A 13,499-nucleotide genomic window follows, 5' to 3' on the forward strand; every position below is an offset into this window, starting at 1 on the left:
TCAGGCAGTACGGTGTCCTTTTTTTTACTGTGAATGTAAATGGTACTACACCGCCATCTGCTGGCGGATTCTGGATGTGACAATGAAATTGTCTTGATATGCAGTAAAGTGTCAGTGGTTAACACACATTTAATATAATGAACACATGCTGTACTTTTACTTCTTAACCACTTAAAATTCATAGAACAACCCTTGATTACTGTTGATTATTTTTAATAGTTAGCATATTGCACTCTAATCCGTCTTCCAGTCCTAGTCCATTGTCGATGCCTAATCTGTTTTTGGTTTAAATGCTGCACGGCTTTTTTTCCACGCATGCATCCTAAACACACATCGATTAGTGACATTCCCACTGTGCTGCTCCCAAGCTTCAGTTCTGTATTTCGATAATTACCAGGCATAGGGGACAAATGGCATACAGGCCTAATTTTAGGACATTGTATGATTATTTAGCAGCTGCAGAAACACAAGCATGTCATTTTTCCCCTGGCCAAGGAGTCCCTGATCATGAAAGCTTCATTGGACAGATGAGCATACATGACCTTTTAAGCATTGCAGGGGAATTTGGATAAATATGGGTTACTTTACACTCAGTGTTTGAGCAACTGGGACGCTGAAAATTGTTGCCATCTAGTGGTTGAAGTGAATCTTTGGTAAAATTTAATAGCACAATTTGAACTAAGCCAATTAACAGTTAATCTGAGTTGCAGTGAGTTGTGTTCGAGAAGGAATTTAAATGTATGCTATAACATTACCAAGACAAATGGGTCTGTTTAGTTGAATGGATAAAATTAGTAAAATCATGTGAAGTGATTTTTTATTGTCATTCCAACGATATACAGCACAGAAACAACGTTTCCCGGGACCAAGGCGCTGCATGAGACAACATAAATGAACACCTTAAATGAACACCTTGAGCAGAAAATGTACATACATAAAACATCATTTTGGAGTGAGATAACTGAAGAAAAAAACTTATGGAGGCAACATTATGACCAGCAGTTTGAGCTACAGGAGCTCGTCTGTTGGATCGGACCACACGGTCCAGCCTTCGCTCCCCAGCTGCATCTTTGTGCCTCAGCCGCCCATTAACCTGTTGCCAGTTCACCACTGTTCCTTTCTTGGAGCACTTTTGATAGATACTGACCACTGCAGACCAGGAGCATCCCACAAGAGCTGCAGTTATGGAGATGCTCTGACGCAGTCGTCTAACCATCACAATGTGGCCCTTGTGGAACTCAAATCCTTACGCTGCCCAATTTTCCTGCTTCTATCACGTCAACTTTGAGGAAAAAATGTTCACTAATGTTCACTAACCGGTGCCATGATGAAGAGATAATCAGTGTTGTTCACTTCACCAGTCATCATGTTTTAATGTCAATGTTATGCCTGATCTGTGTGTTTTAAAGTTAGCATTTTCATCTGTTTATGCTTTGAAATAATAAAGAATCTGAGAATAAACAACCTAATATTAATTCACTCACACAAATATTTACCATATGGAAAACAAAATTCGTAGCTTTTGATAGTTGAATTAAAACATTTGCATAATAAAGTGATATTGGGTGAGGAGACGTACAAGGATTGTTTTTTAAAAGAAAATACTGCAAAAAAAGAGGTAAATCAAATGCAGCTTGTAAAACGTTTGATGTCTACATTTTAAAATGATGCGTTAAAACCTGCAACAGTGATATCTGTAATAAACATCAGCTTATTTTTAGCTTTGGGATGTGTGATGTGGATCTGGAGAAATAGATTCCGCTTTATCTGTTCACAGTTAAGGGTTCCAAAGCAAAATAATGGCCCCGCAAAAAAAGTTAGTTTTTTGGGCCCCTGGTTTGAACGTTCCTTTTTTCTCATTTCTTAAAAACATTCAAGTAGGCAGACTTACTGAGCTCAAGTGTAAGTGTGTGTGTGTGTGTGTGTGTGTGTGTGTGTGTGTATATGTGTGTGTGCATGGCATCCTATGACAGACTATCAGCCTAAATAAGGTGTGTCCAGTGTTGCTTACAAGATTTTAACATATGAATGTACAAACTTAGGATTCTGTGCAACATAATACTGTCCTGTGAATGTAAATTAGTATCTGAAATGTACTCCAGTCAGCATAAACAGCATGAACCTCTTCAGCAATTTGAGCTACAGGAGCTCATCTGTTGGATCGGACCACATAGACCAGCTTTCGCTCCCCGCATGCATCAATGAGCCTCGGCCGCCCATGACCCTGTCGCCGGTTCACCACTGTTCCTTTTGTTTAATACTGACCACTACAGACCAGTAACAGCCCACAAGAGCTGCAGTTTTGGAGATGCTCTGACCCAGTCGTCTAACCATCACAATGTGGCACTTGTGAAACTCAAATCCTTATGCTTGCCCATTTTTCCTGCTTCTAACACGTCAACTTTAAGGACAAAATGTTCACTAATATACCCCACCCACTAACTGGTGCCATGGTGAAGAGATAATCAGTGTTATTCACTTCACCAGTCATGGTGTTATAATGTCATAATGTTATGCCTGATCTGTGTATGCAAGCTACTGTATATTTTATGTATTAGATTAATTGTGGTATAATCGTAATGTTTACTTTGTTTAAAGTACAAAACTTACTGCTTCTTTACAGTAAATTTTGCCATTATGTCATGGCTGCCTACCTAAGAACCAAAGACTATACGGACAGATCGTCTGGTCTCACTCTACTGCTGGCTCCACTGCTTTTGCTGAACCGTCGTTTGTCACTCAAGAATCCATTGTTCAGCAGTGTGGGTGGAACACACATATTGGGCAAGTTTGTTGATTCTTGTGAAAAGCTCATCTTGAGAAAGTCTTCAGGCTCTATGCTGTCATGATCACGGTGACGCTCCGTTGCCATGTTGGCAGAATTCTGCTGGTACGCCAGGTGGTTGGTAAATGATGGACAGCTTGGATGTGTGTGTGTTTTAGTCTGGAATATGTGTGAAGGTGGAGTGGATGTTGCCAGGCACTCATGGAAATCGGGTGGTGGAGTACAGGCTCGGTTTGGTGTGGAAGGTTCTGGAGAAGCAGTAGTTATCGCCAATGTCGTATTAGATCTTTGATACTTTTTGGCCTGGTTTTCTATGATACATCTCTTGCACTGCTTCCATGCTAAGTGATAGAGCTCGACGATGCTCAAAAACAGAGACACGGCTGCCACTACGAGCATGAACACAATGAAGACATTTTTTTCAGTAGGCCGTGAAATGTAACAGTTGACCGTATGTGGACAAGGAGGCCCGTTGCACAGGTATAGTGCCTCGAGGAAGATTCCATATATCACATACTGAACAACGATGAAGACGACCTCCATTAGGCTGCGGATCATGATGCTCAGGACGTAGGTTTTCAGAAGAGCACCCCTCAGATGCAATTTTCTTCCTCCAGAATCATCCTTTTGACAGTTCCTTTCCTCCTCTGGGTACTTCTCTGCACCACCACCACCACCTCCTCCACTATCAGCTACCTGAGCTTCCTGCGCCTTCTGCCTCTTCTTCTCCTCCGTCCGCACAATGTGCATTGCATGGCCCATGTAGATAAGTGAAGGTGTGGATACGAAGACAATCTGCAGCACCCAAAAGCGTATGTGGGCAATGGGGAAGGCGCGGTCGTAGCAAACATTTTCGCAACCTGGCTGTTCCGTGTCGCATGTGAAATCCTCCTGCTCGTCACCCCACGATGACTCTGCCGCAGTACCCAGCACCAGGATACGGAAGATGAAGAGGATGGTGAGCCACACCTTTCCAACCGAGGTCGAGTGCTCTTGCACCTCTTCTAAGAAATTACCCAGCAAGCTCCAATCGGCCATAAGCAATTAGGGGAGTTCTGCTTGAGAGATGCAGAAGAAACATCAGTTTTAATAGTGGAAATAGATTCCTATAAAATGAGATCAAATACATTAATAATCAACACAGGAAGTGTAACATGACTTTATATTTATGTCCTTTGGCAGATGCCATTGTCCAGGATGACTTTCTTTAGTTCATTTCATTCATACAGCTATTTGGTTAAGCACCTTGGTCAGGGGCCCAGGAGTGGCAGCTTGGTGTGCCTGGGATTTAAACTCACAACCTTCAAATCCAAAGGCCAATGTTTTAACCACTAAGCTACCAACTTACTCACTGTGACACTGCTTGAGACTGTGTCCATGTCAATGCATAGCATAGCATTAAATGTTCATTTAATCTTACCTGAATCTTTGCACCAACATGAACATAAAAAAACTAGGTTTTTTTTTAATGGAGATATTTATTGAGCAATATGCAAATATTAGATATAAACATATAGAGGGCAATGTATCTAACAAACCCAATAAGAGGCCATTAAATCCTAAATTAATTTATAGGATTTAAAGTAAAAATCCTTTTATAAATCTTACAACAATTCAAAGGAACCATTTTTTAAGAGTGCAAATAAAACAGGTTTTAGATGATATCTAACATCTTCTTAGGAACGTCTTCCCAAGAACAACAACTTTGTAAATTTTCATTTTATTGTTTTGTTCTAGTGTTACACTGTCACACAGCAAGTGTGTCACCATGTAAGTAGCAATAATGAACCATGCCATCTCCGTTCTGTGTGTTTTTCTGTGTGTTTTTCTGTCTTAATATAGTGCCTGTGCACTTAGAACTGTTCCCATACATTAACATACTCATGACTGTGGGAAGTAGTCTGACCATTTCAAAGACGTCTTAACTAAAAATAAACACATAGTCAGATATGTCAAAGGGCGTATCATTCCCTGTCTGGATTTGGAAGTCGGGTTGCTTTTGGATTCTGTTTTGTAAGTGACACATCCTCTTAGAAGGAATTAGCTGGGTGTTTTCAAATTAAAACAGATAATACTAAGTACACATATGATATTACTCATGTCGGGTCCCGGTAACAATGCTAGTATAATAACATTACTAAAAATGAATGACAGACAGCATTATAGTGATTGATAGAGGGGAAGAAATGCAAAACATAAAAATTGCTTTTTTTAATTATTATTAATGCAGATTATTATTATTAACATTTGTGAACATCAACAGTTTACATATAAATTTTTTTTTAAATAAAATGCCTGCTTGCTTAAATAATATATTAAATACTTTAGAATATATAAAAAAAGAAAATATATAAAATGATTTATTAATTTAAACATAACATTTATTGATTACATTGGATAATCGATTAAATTGGCACAAATTAAATTGATGAAATAAAATTGCATAAATGGGAAAATTGTATTAAATAGTTGACATTTGTTAAAAATTGTGTGTGTGTGTGTGTGTGTGTGTGTGTGTGTGTTTACATTTAATATTTAATTTTCTAAAGATATGTTCAACCTACAAGGGGAGTGGTGGCTCCAGCGGTTAAGACGCTGGGTTGCCGATCGGAAGGTCTGGGGTTCAAGCCCCGGTATCGCCAAGCGGCCACTCTTGGGCCCCTGAGCAAGGCCCTTAACACTCTATGCTCCGGGGGTCTCTTACGAGGGAAATATCAAGGTCCGTGACGTGGGGCCGCCTTCCCGTGGGCTCACCACCTGCAGGAGGGACCGTAAGGGACGGTGCTGTGAGGATTGGGCAGCAGTCGAAGGCGGGGGCCTACTTAGACTGCTGCCCCCGCGACCCGTATTACAGTTAAGCGGGAGAAGATGAATGAATGAATGTTCAACGTAACTGTTCTACATATTTCAGCATACGTTAACAAATGTCTTCATTTCTTGAATCCTTCATTCATTCACTCCCTCGATATTCCCAATTGTGAGGATTTTTTCCTTTTGAGAGAAATTGTTGAAGCTGAACATAAAACGCGAAAGAATCCATATCACTAGCGTTAGCGAAGACCAGTAAGTGTCAGGGTTTTTCCACGCATGTGCAAAACAACGCAATACAAATCGTATCATATTTCGGCACACTACAAATCGTATTTCCGGTAAAGAGTAAGTAGCCACAGTGACTTTTACCTTTACTTTGTACCCATCAGTAATGTATATGAGTTGCAAAGGTACAATTGAATGTCTTTCTTGAACAGATAAATAGTGACAAATTTATAAAATATGATATAAAGCAATATGAATAATAAATAAGCAGTTCACCATGCACTGAGAGGTATGCAATCTCAAACAAGGTCCACCAATCCCACTGTGACTGATCTGATGAGTTTTTCCAGTCAGTCACACAGTTTCAGTTTTGAACAAACCATCATAATAGTATAACTATCAAAAACTCACACAGGTCTGTCATAAATGAGAGGAAAGTGGATAGGAGAAAGGCATTGCAAATTTTTTGGAATTCATGACCAGTGACAAACTCTCAAGACATCTGGCATATTCTGTATCACTTCTCTTTATGAATGCTGTCAATAGGGAGTAGTGTCAATTATCTTAGGTTGTGTATCAAATTTCTTAGGACTGAAATGTTTCCTTTTTTAAAGATCTCTTGTACTGTACACTGGATTTCATTGCTGCTTTTGTGGCAGGAAAGCATCACCAGTGTTTGGCCTTTGACTTTACACTACTTTCAATGTAGGAAATGACCCCCCCAATGTCTCTGTCTTTCTCAGTGGAAAGTTTGTCTTTCTCCTCAAGGGAGTTGGTGGGAACAGTCTGGCCAAAATACTCTCAAACCCATACTTTCACTCTTCCCAAATGGACCATCTAAATATAGGGACATAAAATAGACATACTTGCATGTTTTTTGTAATAAAAAAAAAATCATCTAAATAGTTTGTACCATGTCGATTTGAAGCTTGGACATCTCCTATAATTCTTTTAGGCAACCATATAGAAATGTCCCAAAATGTATCTGAACTCAAAAATTTGACCAATATATTGTAAGCAAGATCTCTACTGGAAGTCTTATAGAAATTTAAATGAGCAAAGGACAGCTTGTACCTTCCAACTAGATGCACTTACAACAATTTGTTTGTTTACATGGCTGACTTCCTCTGTCTCATCCACGTTAACCCCATACTTCTTGTAGCCTTCTGCTTTGCTCATTGCTATCTTCATAAACTAACCTACGTCTGTCGTGTGTGAGAGCCAGGAAATGATACACAAGTGATAGATTGAAAAAGCCATGCAATGTCAGGAAATAGGTTGATGGGCTGAAAATGGTGCGCAATGAGAAGAAAAAATATCGATCACGTCACCAAATAGATTACAACTAAAGTAACGAGTCTGTTTTGAAAATGGAGGAAGTAGATATACACAAGTACAGATATTTGTGTAAAAAATTTAAGATACCAAAGTACTGATACCAGAAAAATCAACTTAAATACAGTAATGAAGTATTTGTTGTTTCAGTATTATAACTTAGAAATAGATGACTCACTGTATAAGATATTTCAAGCATGTTAACTGGATTCCCAATAAAGTATTTTATAATCAAATTTGAGGTGTAGTACGGTTAAAGTTGGCTGTACGTGGGACCAAATGCTTTTTCACAGTTGTAAATATGTTTGTTGCGGGAGCCATGTCACAAATTGTTTTTGTATCTGTGCATTGCAGATACTTATTTGTAACTGTATTATCAGTGGGACACAAATGGTATCAGAGTCATGAACTCACCCTTAAGATACTTAAGATATTATTACAGAAACTCTAACCGTGGCAGCGGAACCATCCAGCAGACAGACTGGTGACACGGAAACCCACTTGGAGCCTCCATATGTGGGGATAAGAGCCACTGTTCTGCCACTCCCATTGGAGGAAGCAATCTTAAACAATATATTTCCCTCTTACACAGCACTTAAAAGGAAGCTAGCAGGGTTAGAGACGGTAAGGCCAAAAAGGGCAACGTTTAGCACTTAAAAACAAAGAGCCCATGTAAATGTCAGCCTTCTGTTTAAAGAAAACATAACTGTTATACAATACACTTGGCACAAGCAACATGTGAACCATTCTCTAATTCTCAAGCCATAAATACACAGTACTAAAGCAAGTTTTCTCACTGAGTGACTCCACAATAAATGACCACATACACTGCTATAAGGGTGTGTATTAAATGCTATTAAGTAGCTGTTACTTACAGTAGCAAGATAAAGTTTTCCCATCCACAGAAGTCAATATATATGTTGAAAAAAAACAACAACTCTAAAACATAAGGAGCTGTCTTCAGAAAAATGTTTTCTCAGTCAGCTTTTTCTATAATGTGCTCAGAACCAGAGCAGCATACCTATGATCCGTATCCATCAAGGGGAGGAAGAGGGCGAACCTCACACACACATCTCCTTTACTTGTTTACCCTTCAGAAAGAGAACAATGCTCTTTTTTTTGCAGTAAGAGAGACTGTAGATAGGAATGGGGGGCTGCAATGTGCTGAAACAGTATTCTGAAAACAGCAGCAGAGAAACTAGGCCCTTCCGTGTTCTGTTTGTCTGGGTTGGAATCATGGCAATGACAATAGACACAGTAAAGTACACTTGAAGGGAACACAATACTTGAGAAAATAGTTGGGCTTAAATGAACCCTGTTTTAGCCTCTGACTCATATTCATGGTCTGAGAATAAATGATGAGAATATTCAGAATATTAAATATTAATAAAAAAATGCCTACAAATAATGCTATACTGGGACAATCCAAAAATAAGATTTGCTTTATGATGTTGTGAGAATGTTGTTCACACATCATTCTCAGGCTGACAAAACAAATATAGAAATGTTTGTTTTTTACCAAGTTTTAACAGTGAGTTGATGTGTACAAATGACATATAAAAATGCTCATGTTTTAACTAAAATATTAGAAATATGTGAATAAATATATAATTATAGCATTTAAAATGCAATAACCAAACTCGGCTACTAAAGTGTTTCATGTCACATGTTATATACCACAGGTCAAGACTGAGCACAACTACGACACAGGGTAGAAATAAGGCATCAGAAAAGTCTGTTCCAGGCAAAGATTTCAAAGCAGGCTGGGTTTTCGATATGTGCTATTCAAGCTATTTTGAAAAAGCACAAAGCAACAGGAAATATTAAGGTCTATAGGTGCAGTGGTCACGCATGCTAACTTCCCTTCGACATCGAAAGATTGTCCAGGTGGGTGGTGGGGGGTTGGGTGTGCAATTGTAAATATAATGTATATTTTGAGTTTGCGGTTTATTGTATTTTTATCACGTTCTTTATAGGTTGTTGTTTTGATGTCAAGACAACTATCTGGTTATGTATCATGATAATATTTAGACAACATTCTGGTGGTATAAACCGATTAGAATGAAGAAAAACAATCAGAAAAATTCACAATATTGTATATTTACTTGTTAGTTAGATTTTAGTTTCACCCAATTTGGTCAATTTACTGATTCCCCTACTTAAATAGTCTGGAATTTACTGCTCATGCTACGTCCCAGTGCAGCTAAACACATTCTGAGGAAAGCTCACTCATCACACACATTTGTATACATGAGCTAACCGATGTCCATGATTAGCTAGCGTCGTTCTGATTGCCAGGGCAGAGAGTAGTCATCTCTCCTACCCAGCTGTTTAGAGGAATGTGTTCCAGAACATTAGACTATTTATAGGCCCAGCTTTCCAAAAACATTGTAAAGTTAAGATCATTGTAACAAGAAACATGAGCTAAAAGAGACGCTTTGCCACTTAACAATGATTGTGTTACAATAAGTTGGAGAAAAAAATTAACTTTTAGAATGTAGAACTTTTCGACTTTAGTCATGCAAATGGTTTTGACATTGCAAAGTTGAAACCATGTAAACATTAAACCGTATTTGATGAAAATGTTTTCGATAGAAATATTATATAAATTATAGACGTAAATGAATGTACGAGTAGGATCACAAAAAAAAAAAAATCCTGGATTAGAATTACTTTTTTTTTTTTTATATTGCATGCGGCACGATAATTATTTAGGGAGTAGCTGAACACTTCTGCATCTGCAGTCTTTTTTAGATAAGGAAAGATTGTGTAAACAGGAAGTGGTAGATTTTGACTTGACCTGAACAGCATAGTGGCATGAGATGGAACTTTTATAAGAAAATAGATCTTGACCCATCCTTCTGTAGCCAAACCCTAACGCAAGTCATAAAGATTTCCAAAAACATATTCCTTATACTTTCAAACACAGATATACTGCTCTAATAAATATATACATAGTGCTGCCTTCCCCATCCAAAACCCTTTTAGAGAAAAACAACTGCACATAGGAAAGAGTTGGAGGTTATAAGAAAACGTCTGTGTGAGTGTGAGTTTTTGGCAAATTAATGAGATACCGATTTAAATAGCACTACGGTGTCTGATTACTAATTACAATAGAACCAAACTAAATACACACAGTTGTAGGGTGTATTTAAAACAAGGTATGTGTATGTGTGTGTGTGATGTTTTGAAGTATTCTCTTGAGAATTGTTACAATATAATGACACAGAATCTATTTTCAGATGTGTGCCTGTTCTTACAATGTCAATTGAAATACATGAACAATCTTGACCCAAAGCCAAAATCAGATTACACCAATTAACGGAAACTCATACTGATTCGCATATAAAATATCATGTAAGAATGAAATGCAGGTATTGTTCACTTATATGATCTAATCTGAATCCTTGAGTAATTTAAGTGTGAAGTGGTAAATATAAATTCATGCTGTCAAGCCTAAATAGGTTTATTTAGTCTGTATTATTTGTTAGTAATTACCTTTTTGTGTTTCTCTATCCTGTATCGTATTCACTTTATATTAAAGCTTTCACTAGCTTACAGCTTTCTACATGAGTGCAGTACCAAAATAAAAAACAGGCATATTTAATTCGGTATCCATTATTAATTTTACTACCAGTTTTGCATTGTTTGTCCTAGACTTTGTGTATATATCGTATTAATGTGTGTATAATCCTCACACACAGACCTATGTGTCAATCATGATTGAACTTGACTTCTGAAACTAGAGAATCACTTTTAAGGAAACTTATTTGCATGCATAAATATAGTAATTATTGGTTTATAACATTTGTTTTCAATCTATTCTAGGTTGAGATTATAATTAAACATACGTATCACATATACATACATATATAGGCAAAAGTAGACACTTGACATATTACATCCATATGTGTTGAACAGCCCATGCCATATTTAGCCCCTTTCTTTGCTGTTATATTTGCAATTATATTTTGGGAAGACTTTTTACTGTGGGGATGTGCACTCATTCACTAGCAAGAGCATTAGTGAGGTCAGGCACTGATCTCAGGCGAGGAGGCCTGGCACACAGTCAGCATTCCAGTTGATCCCAAAGGTGTTCAGTGGAGTTGAACTGTGCAGGCCACTCAATCTCATCAATACCAAACCTGGCAAATCATGTCTTCATGGACCTTGTTTGTGCATAGGGCACTGGATGCTGGAGAAAATTTATGGGAACAGGGCCCGAGAGTTCTAGTGGATTTCCACAGAAATCAGAATAGTATAATACAAAGACGAAGCATTGTAGACGAAGCAAACTGGATGCAGGCATTTGCTTGCTTCCAGTTTGTGGCAACAGACTCACATGTGCTTGTAATAGTCAGATGTGCACATGCATTGTAAATGTATACATATATATATATAACTTACATATGTTAAGGTTAGTCTACCTGTACGACACGTATTTACCTGCTAATTTCCACTGAAAAGATAGACAGAGCTAAATTCTATACCTTTATGAATATGTAGTTTCTGGATTCAGAGCAAAACTGCTCCAGGCTGCCACACTTTCAGAAAGCTTTTTTGAAAGTAAAATATCAATGTAAAATCTCCAAGATTATCCTATCTCTTACCTTTGTGATGATGTGCTTTATTATAAAGATCAGGAGTTGCCTGCAGATAGTGCCAGGAGGTCAAATTTTCTTGCAGCTGTCTACTGTATGAAAGATGGACAGAATTTCTCCAGTGGGCTTTTTATGTCTCTATTCTTGATTAGAAGAACGATGTGCTGGGAAACGTTGATTGACCCTGGCTTGCTCTTGTCCTTTAAATTGTTTCCTTTAAAGGCCTTGTGATCATCAGATTGATGGATATGTCTGGGTTTTGATACCTCAGGGGAGAATGAAAATCAAAGTTCTCACTTGGGTTAATTTGGAGGAGTCAGTTCTCCTTCTTTCTGCTGTTTCGTCTTTTTCAACCTCGGTGAGCGTTAAAAGTCCTAATGTTCTTGAAGGCAGACTTCTCTTTTATGTGCCAAAAGGTATCTTGATCTCTTTGCAGAAACAGAATTTTAGATGGTCTCCTTTACTACACCTGAGGATAAATCCTTTGCTTTATTTCCCTTGTTCTTTACTAAGAAAAAACAACTCTAGGATCTCAGTGTCTTGAGTGGCTGAATGAAGGTGTAGACTCGTCCGGAGGAAGACAGATATAATCAGATGGTACAAGATCCCTATCAAACGATGAACAAGAACAGCTGCTTCAAGCTTGTGGTCCAGAATGCACCAACAGGCATTGGGACATTGGAAGAAATACCAGGAAACATTTTTTCTCCTCCTCTGCTCTGCACTTCCTAGCACTCCTCCCTCTCAGTCTCCCTCATTTTCTTGTTCTCCTCCTCCTTCCTCTATTGAGCCACAATGCCCCCCGTTTGAATGGTACACTGTTTTTTTTATCTCAACATCAGAACAGGAAGTAAGATTTGCAATTGGGGAAAACATTGAGTGTTCCACCTAAAGGTCTGAGCCTCATGAGATGATTTCAGCTTACTCAAGATACACACTGTACATGAATTATGAACATACATTACAATAATCCAGTAAACAATAACATCTAAAAAGTATTTCTACCTAACTTTCAAAAAATGATGTATTGATAGTAGTGTGAAACATTTCTCTATTATTCTATTATATTTACAGATGATACCATATGAAATTAACACATTCTTTCTAATAGCTCAGTTTACTTAATAGTAATGTTAAAATCTCATATCCGGTTGCTCAGATTTTCAATGAAAAAAAAACATTGTACTGTAATCAAAATATTGCAATATGGTAAAGCTTTGTGAAAATAGCTGTTTATTTACAGTCTGAAAGGAGTATAAGTGTAAGGTCAATATGATTTCAGTGATAAATTGCTGTTCATAATGATGCATTGGCATCTTTTGTTTTTGACACCATTACAAGTTTTTTTCCTGCCAAAGAAAACGAGGCTGGTAGTTTTGTTCATTCAATTAAATTAGTTTTAAATAAAATAAATAAATCTAATTAAATACATTTGTTTCAGTAGTTTTGTTAATGTTATTAAATGTAAACGTATAATTAGTTAATGGTGCATTTATTAATAAACGAACCATCTTAAATATTGATAAATCATTGCAACATAAGTGGGAAACATTTTCACACATTTGTGGTGGTGACAGAAACTCTGCTTTGTGCTGAGCTTGTTGGTTGGCAAGTAGTAGCTCACACTGGCCTTCAGAGTGGGTTAAAATCCCAGCACCACCAAGCAACCATTCATGGGCCCCTAAGCAAGGTCCTTAACCCTCAACTGCTCAGTTATATATAAATATATATATATATAATAA

At 37.7% G+C, this 13,499-nt stretch overlaps 1 protein-coding gene across 2 annotated transcripts; it reads right to left on the reverse strand.

The window, feature by feature from the left end:
* Positions 1–800: 800 nt before the first annotated feature.
* gja5b (gap junction protein, alpha 5b) lies at positions 801–12,492 on the reverse strand. Of its 2 annotated transcripts, none has more exons than XM_083523149.1 (2): positions 11,767–12,492; positions 801–3,843 (listed from the first exon to the last, which is right to left on the reverse strand). In XM_083523149.1, the coding sequence occupies exon 2, from the start codon at positions 3,821–3,823 to the stop codon at positions 2,669–2,671; it is 1,155 nt and encodes a 384-aa protein (XP_083379275.1). In that variant the 5' UTR covers positions 3,824–3,843; positions 11,767–12,492; the 3' UTR covers positions 801–2,668. The 2 variants fall into 2 exon arrangements, with proteins under 2 accessions (XP_083379275.1, XP_083379274.1); XM_083523148.1 differs by having other exon boundaries at positions 801–3,840; positions 11,767–12,491.
* Positions 12,493–13,499: the final 1,007 nt, after the last annotated feature.

Source organism: Silurus aristotelis, assembly GCF_946808225.1.
Source record: "Silurus aristotelis genome assembly, chromosome: 20".
Classification (NCBI taxonomy): domain Eukaryota; kingdom Metazoa; phylum Chordata; class Actinopteri; order Siluriformes; family Siluridae; genus Silurus; species Silurus aristotelis.